The 18578-nt window shown below is 29.5% G+C and overlaps 1 protein-coding gene across 1 annotated transcript in view; it reads left to right on the top strand.

Moving 5' to 3' along the window:
• Positions 1-18578, top strand: part of LOC103580233 (cell adhesion molecule Dscam2) — a 459597-nt gene that overhangs the window by 342750 nt on the left and 98269 nt on the right. The window contains exons 12-16 of the mRNA XM_014439749.1: positions 12922-13041; positions 13120-13293; positions 13372-13522; positions 13586-13734; positions 13845-14277. Of these exons, the coding sequence (XP_014295235.1) occupies positions 12922-13041; positions 13120-13293; positions 13372-13522; positions 13586-13734; positions 13845-14277 (1027 nt within the window). The remainder of the gene's footprint in view (positions 1-12921; positions 13042-13119; positions 13294-13371; positions 13523-13585; positions 13735-13844; positions 14278-18578) is intronic.

The following is an 18578-nucleotide window of genomic DNA, read 5'->3' as shown; positions in this document are numbered from 1 at the left end:
TGATATCACACAAGAAAAATTTCTGTAATTCAGTACTGTGCTACCGAAAGATTATCGATGACGCACGGCTCAGGAATGTGCAGCCGGTGTATCGGCTTGATCATCGATCGTATTTCCGGTAACGGAAAGAAAATTATACGCGACTCTGCAGAAACATTTACTTGCAATTTTTTATCACAGCTCACGAAAACTTTTATCACTATTTGATTTGTACTAAAGGTTCTTGAAATTAACACTGATGGGCATAAGGTCCATAAGATGCCCAGCAATGCACCAGTGGTGATAAAAAATAAAAAAAAAATGTACAATGATAGAGAAATCACTGCACTAATTAAATCAAAGCGAACTTATACAAAAGTAACTGTGAATAAATATCACGGTCTAGTCTGTTAATCGGGAACGCGAAAAAATATTCGCGGCAAAACGACACGAGAACTCGCGAGATTTTATAAACTGTGGAACGCAAGTGTTCGACACTTCCCTTAAAAAGAGATCACGTCGGGGTCACCAATTTAGCGGTTAAGGGCGAAACTAAATATAATATTTTATTGTGTCTATCTTATTGTGTCTCTACGAATGAGGTAGAGACGGAATATGGAAAAATCGATGTTCGGCGTAGATTGCCGAAATTAATCGATCGTGATTACTGTAGCAAAGTTACACATATATTGAGGGTTTTCTGACGCAACCGTGAATCTTAAAAGCTACTACTTTTCAGAAGAGACAAAAAACGTTTTATAATGAACTTCTGGCTTTTTTTTTTATTAATTCTTTTTACAAATCTAAAAAGTTATTGAAATTCCTATAAATGTTCAAGATAACTGTAATATTAATTGTATTTAATTATGACTTTTTTGCTCATTTTATGGAATACGTGTTTGCTGCACCGAAAAATTGCTGAAAAATGTAACATACGTGTTTGTAGTATTCTTAATTGCAATAAAAGGTCAGACATAAATGGGCTTTTTGGATCATTTTATTCGAGAATAAATTATCAACTTTTTAATTATTCTTAATCAAATAACAATATTATTATTAAACTTATTAGTGCTATTATTTGTGGATTATGACAACACAGTATTTTCCTCAAATTTTTCGCGAGACTCATGATTTTTTAAATTATAGCTTATATTAGTATCACGTAGTTTCAATAATACTTCTAATCATTTCAAATAATAACATTTAAATGAAATTATGAAATCAAAAAAATTAAAAATATTATATTTCAACACCGCTATAGATAATATTACATGTTACAGAAAAACTTATATTTATTTTTCACAGATATATTTCAAATTATCATAAAAAACATTATAATTTTTGGGTATCAAAAGTTTTAAAGACAAAAGGTCCTTGTACTTTCAACTACCCTATCAAAAAAATCCTTCAGGGATTGCATGGGAATTCATAGGAATCCCTATAGGAAAGTACAGATTTATGTAAGAATCCATAGGAAATAATATAGGAGTGTATAGATTTATATAAGAATCCACGTACGAAATCATAGGTATCTGGATTCCCGATACCAGACATTGTGAGTCACTGGATACTTGGGAAAAAATGTTGAGACATCACCATTCCTGTTCATATTTGATCATACCTGATATCACATATGATCATGTCTGTTCATGCCTGCAGCGTCAAATACATTCAGGCCTGATCATGTATGGGCATTAGGGTAAGCCAAAAAACCAACCTATCGAATTTATGTCTTAAAAAGGACCTATATACCGAGAAAAATATTTTCCCATCAGACAAAATTTTTAGCTCAATTTCAAAAGGCGACGGTAGCCATTTGAAATTTCCCATCTAAATAACATGCAAAAAAATGTTTTTTGATTAAAAACATTATAACTTTCGAACCGTGTGAAATAAAAATTGGATTCTAGAATATCCTTGTGGGGCATTAAATTTCCTAAAAGAAAGTCCTGGGAGTCGAACTCGTAAACGTGATACTTCGTATACTAATAGGCCATCAAAGTCTAGAGTAAACAGAATCATACAAATTTAAGGTTTTATTACTGCAAGTATCAATACTACGAGAAAATTCTTAAACTGAAATTTAATGAAGTTACCATTAAATTTGTCTACATGTAGTGTATTTAAATCATCAGCAATATCCACATAGTAACAAATATTTTATTATCGATTAAAATAAAGAAATATATAGGCCAAAAACTGGAATACAATGCAAATAAAGAAGTTAAATCTTTATTTGTTTTATAAGCCTAGTATACTAATTGCATTTGTTACTTGCTTTATCAAATTCTAGTCCAAGACTTTTCTCGTAGTGTTAATATTTTTAAAACACTGTAAAAAATCACCGGGGTAAGTCCAAGTGGGGTAGGTTTTCAAATCGGTGGTGTTGGATTTCAACATCGAAAGCTGTGTGGATATAATGTCGCTATCGGTGTAAATATTCTGTACCGGTGTTAAAAAAAAATTTCCTGGTGTTAAAATAACGGCGTCGCCGGCGTAGATATTCTTTAGCGGGGTTAAAATATTTTACTTTGTTAATATTTTTACTTACTCGATCACTATAATTAATCAGTGTTTTTATTAATTAATAAAATTATTTGTGATTGAAATGGTGTAAGTCAAATTGTGTAATTTTAAAATAAATTACGCATAACATAAATAAATACATAGCAAAGTTGAACTTCCCTCCTGATAATATTCATTAAATTTTTTTTTTTTTTTATATTAAATAAAATTTTTTTTCTAATTTCTATACGTGGACTTTTTACGAATAATAACATATATAATTGGCATTTAACAATAATATAATAATATATATTACTGTATCTAATAGTTCAATCAATTTAATGCGTTGTTTTCTTATTTTATACTTGTTAATAAATGATATTTTTTATGAATTTGCATAGAGAACTGATATTTTTTGTGTTTCATGAGTTTTTCAAAGTTAATGCTCCAAGCGGACGCAGTTCACTCGGCTTTTACACCGGTTTAACACCAGTATTTTAACACTGCCAAATTTCGCTTCCTACATCGGTGTAATTTTATTTTAACACCAAGCGGAGTTAAAATGAGTCCATTTTTAACACTGCTCTTTTTACAGTGTAATAAAGCCTTAAATTTGCATGATTTTGTTTACTCTAGACTTTGATGGCCTGCTAGTATACGAAATGTCAACTTATATATAATTTTATATAACTATATATCAATAATTAATCAATTAAATATAAAATTTTGTTGACTAAGAATCTATCACGTTTGATTTTTTTTACTTGAAGCTTATACGAAACTTACTTTTCACGTCAATATCTTAGATCAACGGGTAGTGGGTTAAACTTTCACGTGTGAGGTCCACGGTTCGAATCCACCACACGCCCAAGTTTAATTTTTTTATTTTTATATAAATAATTATATATAATTGTACATACATAATTATTTATAGCTGTACATAATTATATATGGGTCATTCCACCAAATAAAGTTATTTTTACGGGGTGACCCTCATCGATTTGATTAAAATTTTGTGGAGTCTTTGTATCTATTGAAAAAAAAATTCTCTGAAAATTTGAGCCTTTAATATGCACCAGTTCCAAAGTTATGATTTTTTGAATTTTTTAAAAATTTTTGTTTTCAACTTTTTCATTACTTTTTTTGAAGAAAACAATTTTTAAAAAAAATGATCACATAATAGTTTTTCATAGGAAAAATTCTCAGCTTTCCAACGAAAATATCTATTTTTTATTTTAAGTTACAGAAGACCCTTTAAAAGTCGTTTAAAATAGGAAAAACGATTATTATGACTGTGCGGCGCTTGATACATCTAATTTGATATTTTTTTCTGAAAGCTGAGACCTTTTCCTACAAAATATGTAATTTTTCCGATATGCATATTTTTTGTTTGAACAAAATCAATAATTATTTAAATACAAGTTGTTGATTTTATAGTTTTATCAAACTGTAATGGTTCATTGTGTGGCAAGAGATGAAACAAAACGATATCAGACGAGAGTGAAGTAGACTGCCCAAGTCGTAGGCAAAAGCTGACAATAACTGCAATCTGAAGTCGTGTTTCATCTCGTGTTACACACTATTTTTTTCATGGTTACCTGCATTGAAAACTAGTTTCAGTGGCAGCAGCCAATTAAAATTAAGTTAATTAAAGATCAATGGTGTGATCAACCATAAGTGTACACGTACCTTTTGATTTGCAATTTATAATTAAACAGAAACCATAAATACTATTTATTATTTAGACAAATTTTTCTAAAACGATGACAAAGTTAGAACTGTCATTAAGGCAGATACCATTAATAGCCTGAAATTATTTTCAAATAAAACGCAAGAATCAAAGTTCAAATTACTTATTCCAAAACTTGAAGCTTTAATGCTGGTATCATGAAAAATAGTTTTATAATTTTTGTTGTCAGAGCTTTACTGCAGACACTTATCAGAAAACATATCCTCACACCGCAAGATTTATGCATCCAGGCTATTCAAAATTTTACCGGCGTTGTTTTCACTTTTATAACAAAATCTTATTAAAAGAAACGATTGAAAATGATTTGAAAAAAAATTTTTAATACTTTTTAATGCTTTTGAATACTTTGAATATTTTTTAATCACCCTTTTTATGGGCATTTAACATTACAAATCGTTTCGAATCGTTTCTTTTAATCGAGGAATAATGACTTTTTATAGAAAATAAATGTTTTAGACGTACGATACTTAGAGTCAAATACAGTAAAAGAAATACAAGCAGTACATCTTTTCTCACCTATTGTTGATAGACTAGGATATATTTGTGTTAAAAATGTATCAAGATCCTCAAAAAAGTTAAGAATTAAAGTTTTTTGATCATAGAGAGTTTATATTTCATTTAATTTTGTTCAAACAAAAAATATGCACATCGTGAAAATTACAAATTTTGTGGGAAAAGGTCTCAGCTTTCAGAAAAAAAAAATCAAATTAGATGTATCAAAAGCCACACAGTCATAAAAATCGTATAACCTATTTTAAACGACTTTTAAAGGGTCTTCTGTAACTTAAAATAAAAAATGGATATTTTCGTTGGAAAGCTGAGAATTTTTCCTACGAAAAACTATTATGTGCTCATTTTTTTTAAAAATTGTTTCCTTCAAAAAAAGTAATGAAAAAGTTGAAAACAAAAATTTTTTAAAAATTAAAAAAATCATAACTTTAAAACTGCTGCATATTAAAGGCTCAAATTTTCAGAGAATTTTTTTTTCAATAGATGGAAAGACTCCACAAAATTTTAATCAAATCGATGAGGGTCACCCTGTAAAAATAACTTTATTTGGTGGAATGACCCATATAATTTTATAGGGCCATTTTTATCTATAATTTTTTTATTTGGATGGGCATGAACAAGCATGAACATACCTGATCAGACATGAACAGGCCTGATCAGGTCTGATCATGACCGGTCATTTTTCATGTCTGATCGTTTTTTCCCGAGTACTCATGTAAGAAATTGGCGTAGAAACTTGTATAAATGGATTTCTTTGTGGAAAATTTGCATAGGAATTTGGGTTTCTATCTAAGTAATTTCTATACCATCCGGGTCATCTGGATTTTTATGTCTATTGTCTATTGATACACGTATGTGAATAAATGAACAGATTATTATTCTATTAGCAGGAAATTTTTCAACAAAAAATTGAGTAATTGATGCTCTTTATATCAGTGTTTGTAATAAATTATTAATTTATTCATTAACTCAAGAAGTTGTCACGATATTTAAATATCGCGGCAGCCTCACATCGGGTAGGTGGGCAACAGATGGCAGCACACGCTGCTCAAACGTCTTTTCATTCATTAATATTATGATTATTTTGTTTACATGTAAGATTTTATTTTAATTACTACGCTACTTGTACTTAATGTATTTATTATGTGTAAACTGCGATGAACTCAGCAAAATTCACGGATTATTTTGAGAATACAAGTAGATTTTATGAGGCTGGGGAGATAATTAGTCATTTCATGTATATGCTTGTAGTTTTTGATTGGTCGGCGCATGCCCGTCGATGCAACAGTTGGCATCGAAAAATTTACTTAATTATAAATGAATTTAGGATTGTTATGAATAAATCATCGGTGGATTTTGCATTATATGGACGTTATAATTAGGACATAGGAAAGCAAATGAAAATTTACCGTCGGGAACTAGCGAAGTTACACAGTTGACATCGAGTAATTTGGTATTGGTACTGGTCAAAATTAACATGCGACAGAGATAGCTCTCCATTGGTTGAAATGAGAGATAAACACAAACATGGCGCCTGCCGAGGTGCCGGCGTGAGATTCACGAGCTGCCATGGTCAGACGTGGATAAACAATTGTACCGACAGAGTGTGCTGCTTTATAGTAATATTTATCATTGAGACGCCATTTGAGATAGTGCGCAAATATTTAATAAAATTGCCATCAGAGTTAGCCTTATTATTTTGCAAAAAAAAACTTATTTACTCATCGAGTGATTGTTAATAATACCCAATGGAGCCTGTTCGCCGGTTATATTACAACGACGACTGTAAGTACCTTTGGTAATTCATTGGCGTGTAACTTTGCTTTCTCGCGTTGGTGGCCATTTGCAATCGCGTGATCATAACAGCGATAACGATTCTCTATTGATAAAATGTGCAAGCATATGAGGAAATGAGTGGTCATTGAGCCCAGTGAATGTTTAAGTTTTGATCGAAACTATTTATTATTATTTTAATACCGGATATTAATTCTGGAAATATTTTGGTATTATTATTATTTTTTTGTCACGTGGTGACTAGTAATTTTGTTGTGACAAAACATATGCGACTGGGTTTTCAATATATATATATATATATATATATATATATATATATATATATATATATATATATATATATATATATATATATATATATATATATATATATATATATATATATATATATATTATAGTTGCTCAGTTATCATTTATTATTAATTTGAGTTATTATTATTATAAATATTTTCTAGTGCATATTATTATTTTATTATTTTATTTATCACATGAGAGTGATACAGATGTCTAAACATTATTTATAATTATTTTGATCCAATAATATTATTCATATTTATTATTTGGGTATAGGATAATATTATTTTTTGTGAATGCCGTATAAATTCACCATTGGACTATTACTGGGAATTTTTATTGAAAATAATTTAAATTCCTATACGAGATTATTTTATTTATTATTTTCTATGGTCACATGCGAGTGATATAATACTTTATACTTATTGAAGTATTATGTTGAGATTGTTATCAGTTCAGTACATTTATTTCGTTTGTTTATTTTCACATGCGAGTGAAATTATTATTTACTAGTATTTATATTTTCTTCCGACAATCACAGGCGAGTGATTATATTCTGTACGTGCGATAAATTATTTTTGCGGCTGATACACGTATTGTTTTATGCAGTATTATTATTTAGATTATAATTTTGTATACGCATACTATTATTATTTTTGTAAGTAAACTATTATTTTTGTGTCATTGTTTATGTGAGTATGCGATATATTTGATTGATTAATTTATTAGTTGAACGATAATTTAATGCAAATGGTCAGCAACCCGGTATTATTTAATTTTATTATTCTAATTACTGCTATCTTTTTCTTGCTATCCTATTCCTAAATTTGAAAATCGCTACCCTGTCATTTATTTTTATTTTTATTTTCATTTTTCTCCGTTGTTTTATTTTGAGTTAATTTTGTTTGTGGGGCACATGAACTGGCGCCCAACTAGGTTGTCTAACCCAGCCTGAGCAGAGCTGCCGGTCCAGGGAGATTCAGGATATCTCCAGGTGGGACATTTTGTTTTTGTTATTATTTTATTTTCAATTTTTTTCAACCAACGGAGAGCCATTACGGCTATTGAGCGCCAACCACACTCCGCCGTGGGACGCGTAAAATAGTAGGGAACGTTATAAAGTATTACATCTTTATAGAAATTACGAATAATTTCTATAAAACACTAAATTAGGAATCATACAAAGGCATTGTACTCCAGAAAATTTATGAAAACACATACGCTGTTTATAATATTTGTATCAATAACGACGTTTTATGAAAATTTTTCTAATTCTTAATCCAAAGAAGATTTCAACATGGACTTTGACATAGTGCATCAGATTTCAATGAGAAAGTGAGGTAAAAATCCACGTAGGAATCCATACTAGATTTCCCATATGAATTTGACATATTGTGGATTTCATTGAACCCGTTTAGGAATCTACGCTGGATGCTCATATGGACGTTTTTGATAGGGATAACGACATTGTCTGATATCATACTCTGAAATATATAAAATTAAATGTGGATTGAACACAATTACGACAGTGATAGGTTAGAATTCATATTTTATTATAACGTTCTCTTCTATTTCACACATCCCACGGCGGAGTGTAGTTGGTGCTCAATAGCCGTTATGACTCTCCGTTGGTGAAAAACTGAAAATAAAAATAATAACAAACCAAAAGTCCCACTTGAAGCTATCCCAAATCTCCCTGGACACGCAGCTCTGCTCAGGCTGGGTTAGAAATCCTGGTTGGGCGCTAGTTTGTGTGCCCCACGAACAAAATTTAAATCCAAAATAAAATACAACGGAGGAATGAAAATGAAAATAAAAATGAATGACAGGGTAGCTGTTTCAGATTTTAGGAAGAGGAAAGCAAGAAAAAGATAGTAGTAATTCAACTAAATAATATCTAAATAACTACCGGGTTAATGACCATTTGTTTCAACAATATTTTGAATAATAAATTAAATACTCATTTGTATCGCATATCCAAAAAAACAATATCAAAATAAAATAATAATTAATCACTTACACAAATTAATACTGGTGTGCGTATACAAATTAGAAATAATAATAATGACTAAACAATAAATATCTTAAGCGCAAAATAGTTTACTACATGTAAATAATAATATCATTCACCCGTGATATTTCAAAATAATAATATAAATACTGGTAAATAATAATAATCACAAAATAATAATTTAATACTTGTAACGCATCGAATCACTCGCACGTGATATTTCAAAATAAAATAAAAGTAATCTCAAACTAATCTTTCAATATTTTCAGTAAATAGTTTCGTAAAATTTCCACTGGTAAATATTACGCAGTACTCACAATAATAGTGTTATCAGAAAATAATAGATATAACAATAATTATTAGAATCAATAATAATTATAAACTCTTGTATCACTCACACGTGATAAATTAAAAATATTAATAAACGCAAGAAATAATAATTATACCAGTAAATAATAAAGAATAATAACCAAATATTTATCACAATCAATATTTGGTAATGATAAAATAATACTGAATAATTTCACTTATTGTATTAGTATTTACTAAGCACAATATAATCACGCATTCCATCATATGCTTATGAAAAATATTAATACTCAGAATGTACTATCTCACTCTTACTCATATGAGACTACAAATGATCACCAATTCGGGAATCAAATTACACGCCAATGTATTAGCCAAAAAGTACTTACAGTTTACGTAATTAATCAACTCCCTTGGTTGCACGTCAATACGGTAACTGTATTTTCCTTTATCAATTCTCCAAAATACTCAAACAATGCCAATAGATTTATATTATTCATCCAAAATACCAATTGGCGTCCAATTTAGAATTATTCTAATGCAACAGGAGCACACGCGCTACTCTTACAGAGACTATCCCACGTCTGACCATGGCAGCACCAACATGGCTGCCTAACTTGGCTGCGTAATTTATCCAGTTCTCAACGCTAAATAACCAATTGTCTCTTTCATAATTAATTCTTGATATGATTTAACGATAAATTAACCAATGATTTATCCGTAAAACTAGTAAATTTATATATAATAAATAAATTTACTGATGCCAACTGCTGCGTTGACGCGCATGCGTCAACCAATCAAAATAATCATAAGCATATAAATAAAATGCGCAACTATTTCTCCCAGTGCTACAACAATCGAATTATATGCTTAAATTACTCAGTGAATTTTCCTGAGTTCCACACAATTTATAACTAGGAAATCAATTAAATTTTATTAACGCCATAATTAAAACAAAAGCTTATATATAAACAACATAATTATAATAACAAAATATCGGATGAGACGTATAGGCAGCGTGTGCTGCCCTCTGTTGCTCACAGACCTGAAGCAAGACTGCCTCGATATTTAAATATCGTAACATTATTATGTTTATTACTTACCGTGATATTGTTTCCTACAAACACCATGAAAAAGCATATTGTTTAACTATTGTTTATTCACTTTGAGTGATAATTTAAATAACTGAATATTAAAATTTTTAATTACAACAACAAGCTGAATCACATTGCTACGAGCAAATTTAGTTCTGCGCTATCTGATATTTTTGAGATACGAGGTTGCGTATGACATGTTATCACCGTAATTGCATTTTGTTAAATAAAAAAAAAAATATTCAATATTTTTATTTATAACTTTACAGAGTTATTGCAATGGCATTTACCGATCACTTTTCCGGCGAAAAGTAAAAATCGTCAAAAAACAAGTTACGAGGTTGCGTCAGAAAACCCTCGACATATATATATATATATATATATATATATATATATATATATATATATATGGTATGGCATCCCACGCCAAATCGGACGGTTTTAAAAATTTATTTTCCCGATTTTATTAATAATTGAGTATTTTTCAGTACCCATCAAAAGAGGCTTCCTGGTGAATTTTGAGATTTTTTGGATCAATGGCTCGAAAAATATCGAATTTTAGAAGAAACCGCTCTTTTTATGGTTTTTTTATCATAACTTTCATAATAATGATCGAAATTCAATGTTTTTTTTTTTAATTTTTGTTTTTACATGGTCTTTACAGAAAAAATTTTAAAACAAAATAATCAAAATGTTTTTAATCGAGATTTTTGAATTTTAAGTTTTTAACTGTGTTTTTTAAAAAAGATGTATCCTTTGATTTTCTTGAAAATTTTCTATCTTAAACTTCTATCCATTCTTCAACTTTTAAGCACGATCTGGTAGTGGGCCTTCCATTATTACTATTTTTTTTCGATTTTTTGAAATTGAAATAATTTTTTTTTCGCTACAAATGATTATCAGTTTCGATTTTTAACACTGTATACTTGTTTTTCTTGCATATTATAAATTGATTTCAATATTTTTTTGTTCTGAGTAGGGATTTAAAAGCAGTAATTAAAAGTTGATGCTATTTATGAGCAGTTATAATTAATGTTATCATTTATTAAGAAGCAAGTATTTCGAAGCATAAGAAACATCAGATATGCTATACAATGTAGCTAAGACCATTACAAGAGCTCAAAAATTCCATATAATTATTCGAAAAAGCCCAAAGCATGAAACAATCCTTAATATAAAATTTTCAAAAGAACACGGAATGAATTAAAATCGTTTGTAATACAGTTTCGTCGCTTTTTATATATATATATATATATATATATATTTAAACCACACATACATAAGTGTGTAGCATCGGATGAAAGACCCGATATATATATATATATATATATATATATATATATATATATATAAATGTAATAACGCATGCGTATAGTTTACTCTTCAAAAATTGTGATCTTTGGTGGCAAACCAAAAATTTACGGTAAAAATACGGTAGGGTACCATAAAAGAATTCGATACCTATTTCGGCATTTTTGCAGTAGAATACCGTGACTGTAATTTCACGTAAAAATTCATTAGGATACCAGAATTTTACCGCAAAATTCGGTATCAGTACAAAATATTACGGAATTCAGGGTTTTTACGATTGCTTACGGTAATTTTCCGTGAATTTACTGAAATTTCGGCTCTTTGCGGTATTTCAGGCCTATCAGAGATAAATTCTTTAATCAAGATATATTTCTTAATAAAAGTATAATAACATCCTTAAAAAAAATTTTTTTAATCAACAAAATTGATCACATAATTTTTTCTGAGAAAATAGTAAGTTTATGATTTAAATTCTAATTAATATATACTGTCAAAATGTCATAACCAGAATGATATTAAATGTAATGCATTTTGATAATATCTTGGAGATGTATTTCAACATTTAATTATTAGAGATTCACTGATATTATAGTTTATTCTGTGATGATTCAACTATGGTTGATGGTGATAATTTTATTATCTTATTTAGGAAAATCAAGAGTTTTTTGATGGTTAGAAAATAAAAATTATAAAAGTAAAATAATTACCGTTATCTGTTTTCTTGTAAAATGTAATTGAAAATTAAATTATAAGACGCATATTTACTCTATATCATCATTATTCTTATTATACAATTCGGGCAAAGCAAGTTCATAGTTAGTTTTGAAGGTATAAGATTATAATTATTTGTCTTACGCATAGTCTATTTTGTCATAAAGTTACTCTGTATCATTATTCAAAAAATTTTGAGATGAAATCTTATCATAACTAACCAAAAATTAATTTTTTTTGCGATACGTCCCACGTGTGATTCAATTTAACTTAACTTAACATTTTTTTATCTAATTTTAACTTATTTTTCTGATTTTTGTTTTAAAATAAAAAACAATTTATTTAATTCTACATACACTTACGTTCGGGTTTTCATTTCAAACTTTAGAATTAGTAATTAAATACAAATAGACTAATGTTCTTGCTAATTAAAATAATTTCTATGAATTAAAGTCATAAAACGTATAAAAACATCGTTTATCAAATGATATACTATTTTTCGGGTCAATTCATAAAGTTTTTTCGTATCGCTTCTAGATAACGTCAGGCATTCGTCCAGTCGAAAAAAAGATGACTTTGTTATGACAATTACAATCCTCTGTGAATAATACAATATCGATTATATTTAAATATACATCATTCGTGATTTATAGTACCACCACATTGGGTTGTTGAACCAATGGATACTAGTGTTGAAAGGAATCGACATGTTGCATTACATTGTCAAGCTCAAGGTGTGCCAACACCTGTTATTATTTGGAAAAAAGGCACAGGTGATTTATTTATATGCTTAAAATATATTCGTTTTCGTTTCTATGTGGCAATATAAGCATTTTTGACATCAAATTTAGGTGGAAAATCGGGAGAGTATGAAGAATTACGGGAAAGTTCGTATATAAAACTTTTAAGTAACGGTACGTTGGTACTCCAACACGTAAAAGAAGACAGAGAAGGATATTACCTTTGTCAAGCAAGTAATGGCATTGGTACGGGTATTGGCAAAGTAGTACAGCTACGAGTTAACTGTAAGCAAAATTAACCATGATAAAACTATAGTTATAGTTGATTAGCTCTTGTAAATACTTATCAAACCAAATTTTCAGCTTCACCCTATTTTGCTGCACCGTCAAAACTTGTAACGGTTAAAAAAGGTGACACCGCGACACTTCACTGTGAGGTACATGGCGATAAGCCTGTAACAGTGACTTGGCTGAAAGGCGGAAAGATTGAATTGAACCCTTCTACGAATTATAGGTAACCATAATATAATTGTCGATTTCTTACAAACACAATCAACCATTTTTAATTTTTTAAAAGGGTAACAACAAAAACTGAAATTACTCCTGACGGTGTAGAAGGTCAATTACAAATTTCGTCAACAGAAGCATCTGACAGTGGTGCTTATTTTTGTCAAGCAAGTAATTTATATGGAAGAGATCAACAATTAGTACAACTCCTTGTACAAGGTTTATTAAACTTAATAAAGCTAATAATCTTCAATGCAACAAAACTAATTACTGGTATATGGGTATATATATTTATAAATATAAAATATTTTCTTTTTTTTTGCTTGTAGAACCTCCACACCCACCACATGGCTTGGAAACTGCGATGATCGCTCCACGGAGCATTAATGTCAAGTGGCAACACAAAGCTCAAGACACTAGTGATGTTTCGAAATATATTCTTCAGTATAAAGAAGGTGAAGGAGGTATGTGGCAACAGCAAGAACTTTCTGGACCTCCTCTACCATATGCCGCATTAATAGATGATCTGAAACCAGCTACACGATACACAATTCGAGTTATTGCTGAAGGCCCTGCTGGTCGATCTGCTCCATCAACAGAGCTTCTTGTTAAAACAGAACCTCAAAGACCTGCAGGACCTCCTATTAATATTGCTGCAAGACCTATATCTCCAACAGAAATTATTGTATCATGGTCACCACCATTACCAGAGCTACGACATGGTGAAATTCAAGGTTTCAATGTTGGATTTAAAGAATCTAGGTAATAAAAAGTCATCAAATATTGTAGAAGATAATAAGTCGACCCGTTGAAAAAAAATTTGGGCAACGGCTGGTCCCGTGGGCCAGCCTCAAAATTTCCCGCTGTTTTCGAGCTTAAAAGAGCTCTTAGAGCTTGAAAACATGAGTGTGAATCTATTTTGTTGTTTTATGAGCTTTTAAAGCTCAAACAAGTTATGTTTTATGTTGAAGTTTGAAAATTTAAGAATTAAAAATACTTAATGAACAAGTGTTTTTCAAATTTTCATTCATGATTATATTCAATAGAATCAATGGATTCAGGATGAAATCAATATTAGTGATCAAAACAAAGATTTCAATGAGTTTTAGTCCAGATCAGAGGGTTAATATTTAAAATATCCGAAAGAAATATTCAAAATGGTGTTTTATCAATTTTTTCGACAATCACAATAATATTTAAACTAAAGAACGAGTTGCATTCCATAACGTCGTGATCAAAATCAACTATGAAGACAAAAAGCAAGTATGACTTTTGGATCATTGGGTAAATTATATTCTTAGTTATGCGGGTAAAACGAGAAAAAATGATATTTTTAAAATTTATCGGTGCCTATGTCTTTTGAACTAATCAACAGAGTTTGACGTTCAATGTGACAATCGACACGTTTTATTGAATTCTGAACCTGACGAGATTTAGAAATTGATCGGAGAAGTCACTTCGAAGATAAATGCAAAAAACCGATTTTCACCATTTCTTTCTTCAAATTTTATTTCAGAAATAGCATTAAAAATCAAACAAAATGGCCCCCCATAACGTGAGATTATCATAAGTCTAGTCAAAGTTATATCCTTTTTAAGCAAAAATGATAACTCTGGAAAGGGTGGAGACAAAGAGCTAAAAATTTAGCTCAAGACTTCTTTCAACATGTCTAAAAACATATTAAAAATTCAAATAAATCGCAAAGGCACAGTCGCAATGTCGTTGAATTGAGATGGAATGGCCCATATCTATATTTAGTTAGATTTAGTAAGTATATATATACAAATACTTGAGTGTTTGATTACTAATTCCCTCATCGGGGCTTGGATCTTTCATCTTAAACTAGTTGTTTCAATGACAAGAATTTTTCAAAAAGTATTGGTCTTATTTTTTTTGAAAATAGTACAGTACTATTGAAAATGTATGAGTTTATGTATTTAATGATTACACACACATATAACCTGTGAAAAAAGGGCACAGTACTATTTCAAGCGTATAGGTTTATACATTTTATAACTTCATGCACATATAACCTATGAAAAAAAGGTATTTTGCTACACATATTTTATAAAGTATATCGATACTGTCATTCTAATATGCCCTATCCCATATTTGGAAAATTTTTCAGGAGACGATAAAAACGTTTCACGGTCGCAAATAAAAGAAAACTAGTAACTTTTTTTTCTGACGTTTGTTTTAATGCATAAGTAGTAATAATAGAAGTAAAAAAAAAATTTTTTTTGTAAAATGGTTTAATTTTTATGTGGGTTACGACATAGTGATTGCTGCTACCTGTGCGGGATACGACATATTGTCAATAAGATTGAAAGTGTTATAAAAAAAAAGAAAATTTTGTGAAAATAATTGCTTTTATTCGTATTTAAATTAAAAAATTTTTAATACACAGTTTAGCATGTTATATTTTTATACAGATACAGGGTACAACATGAATTTTTATTTATTTATTTATTTATTTATTTTTTTTCAGATAATTTTATATTTTCAATATCTTTAAAAGTCTAATCATTGTTTTTTTTTTTTTTTTTTTTTTGGTAACTTTTGTTTTTTTAATGTTAGATACATTCTCTTTTTCAGGTTCCTGACTTTTTTTTCTCAGTCTTCTATCACAGGTTTCTTTATAATTAATAGCACTATTATTAATATCACTTTCAATTTTTTTTTCTTTACTATTGCGACGTCATACTTTCCTCCTAACTTCACAATTATCGTGACTAGCTTTTTGTTTATTCTTGGTCTTGTTGGTTACTTTATTAATATTCTCATCCACGTCTCTTAAAACTTCCCTTGACGAAGATTGGTCAGTAAAAGTCATTATTGCCTTTATGACATTTTATATTATCGTAGAAAAGATGAGTGTCTTTAAGCAATGCTTTCTTCAAGTCTTGAAAATTTTGCCACTTATTTTTATTTATCTTAATTTTTTTATTAAATAATGGTTTCACTGTATAATCGAGATTTGATAGAGGGTTTTTATTCGGTAAGTTTACATAGTCATCGTTATAGCCAATTTTATACATTATTCGTGCGTCTGTTAAATATTTCAAACTGCGGATATCTACTACTTTTGATTTACCCCGATGAATTGAAGTAAATCTCATTATCTCATGATCATCGTAGTTCAGAAAATAATTGTAGCTGAGATATTCAACATCCAATGGCTTCGGACTTCGACGGGCTTCTTTAACAAGTTGTATATAATCGGAAGGCATAAAAATATCTCATCCTTTTAATCTTCTTTCAATCAGGCTATGGGTGGAATCACACTCCATTTCTATATGACCCTTTTCAAAATATTTCTGCTCAATTATAATTTTATATTGAGATGACAGACGAGATAATGCATTAGATAAAAAGCAGTTGAGGTTTTGATACCCGCAACCATCTGAAAATAATACGACTGGCTTTGTGGAATCATTTAACAATTTTTTAAGATGTTTAATGATGATAGTAATAAATACTGAAGAACATAAATCAGCTTTAGTTTCGTTCCATAAATAATTAGTGCTGTCGTGTGTTGCGATGTTATAAATAGTAAAATTATGTACCTGTAATCTACTTTTGTAATACAAAGTACTTGCCTGCAGTACAGGACATAATTTTACAGCTTGAACATTTATGGTGAAACAATAGATTTTGTTGTGTTAAGCACTTTTTTTATCCCGTTGTTTTGCTTAATGTGATAAATTTTTTGTAGCAGCGTGATTATCATAAAACTCTTGTGTAACCTGACTAGTTTTATATGAGTAACAAATATCACATTGATCTTTGCGTGGTTTAAAAAAAGCTAAATTAACTTAATTATTTCAGAAAACAAAGACCTTGATTGAGGAGTCCCTACATTATCACTTGAACATCGATCTTTGTACAACGAATAAACTTTACTTTTTGACTTAAAATCATACTGTAAATATAATTTACTAGTTTTTTGTCTAAAGTAGTGACTTTCAAGATTTGGGGTATCATCTAAAAATTTCTTTGCGTGCTCTTTTTGGTCATTGCTCCGTAGGAAGTGCGGTGATGTTTGTTTTTTCACACTGCGTTGATGATTCCTTGATTCTGGATTACCAAGTAATTCAAAAATTTGGCCTTTGTTCACCCAGTGCCTTACCATCTTTTCATTGAGCCCCAACGAATTTAAGAATGTCGTCTTACACACTTGATATTGTTTAGAAGGTATTTTTAAAAAATATAAAACTGTATTTAGTCTTCTGCTTGTGGGAGAAGTGGTGCATGATCTTCCTTTTTCACCATATGAAACCAGGCTAATTATGTAAATTCTTTTCTGCTCCCAATTTATTTCCCAAAATTTTTGAAAAATTTCTATTCGATCGTCCTCAAGCAAACTATCACAAAATCGATTGCTAGCGTGCTTGCAAAAAACCGACTCGCATTTTGGTCCCAATTTTCTTTGTTCTCTCAATCTATTATGTTCAATTTTTCCATCTTTATTTAAAGAGTACCCTAGATATTTGTGTCCGAGCACTCTTTGTTTTTTGATTAAAATCTTTTCACAAGATTGTATAGGAATGAACACTTCTTGTTACACATCATTTGATAAATGATCATTACTACTGACAGTCTCATCAATTTTATTATTTATATCACTATTTATGAAATCAAAAATAAATTCTTCATTTTCAGCATTCTCTAATACTGGCTCAATATCTACATTTTTAATACAGTCAGTAGTTGTACCACAATCATTAATACTAGGTACCACGATGATAATTGGTCCAGTATTTTCATCTTAACTATCTTACTCATAATCTACAAAGAGTACAGTTTTGTCACTCTCATCTTTTTCATAATTATCGGCTATCATAGCTCGTTGATAAAATATCTGCAATGAAAAAATTAATTGTCTTATGTTTACATTGGTATAGCCTATAAATTTATATTAATGTTTTTCATAAAATACAGGCATTTGCAGTGAATAAATAATTTTGAATTATATGCTATAAGTTAAAAAATTATGCATAATTACTTTTTTACTCATATCGGTAATTGGCTTTTTGAAATTAACTTAAAATTAATAATACCAA

Source organism: Microplitis demolitor, chromosome 1 (assembly GCF_026212275.2).
Source record: "Microplitis demolitor isolate Queensland-Clemson2020A chromosome 1, iyMicDemo2.1a, whole genome shotgun sequence".
Taxonomy (NCBI): domain Eukaryota; kingdom Metazoa; phylum Arthropoda; class Insecta; order Hymenoptera; family Braconidae; genus Microplitis; species Microplitis demolitor.
This window is presented reverse-complemented; position numbering and strand designations above follow the sequence as displayed.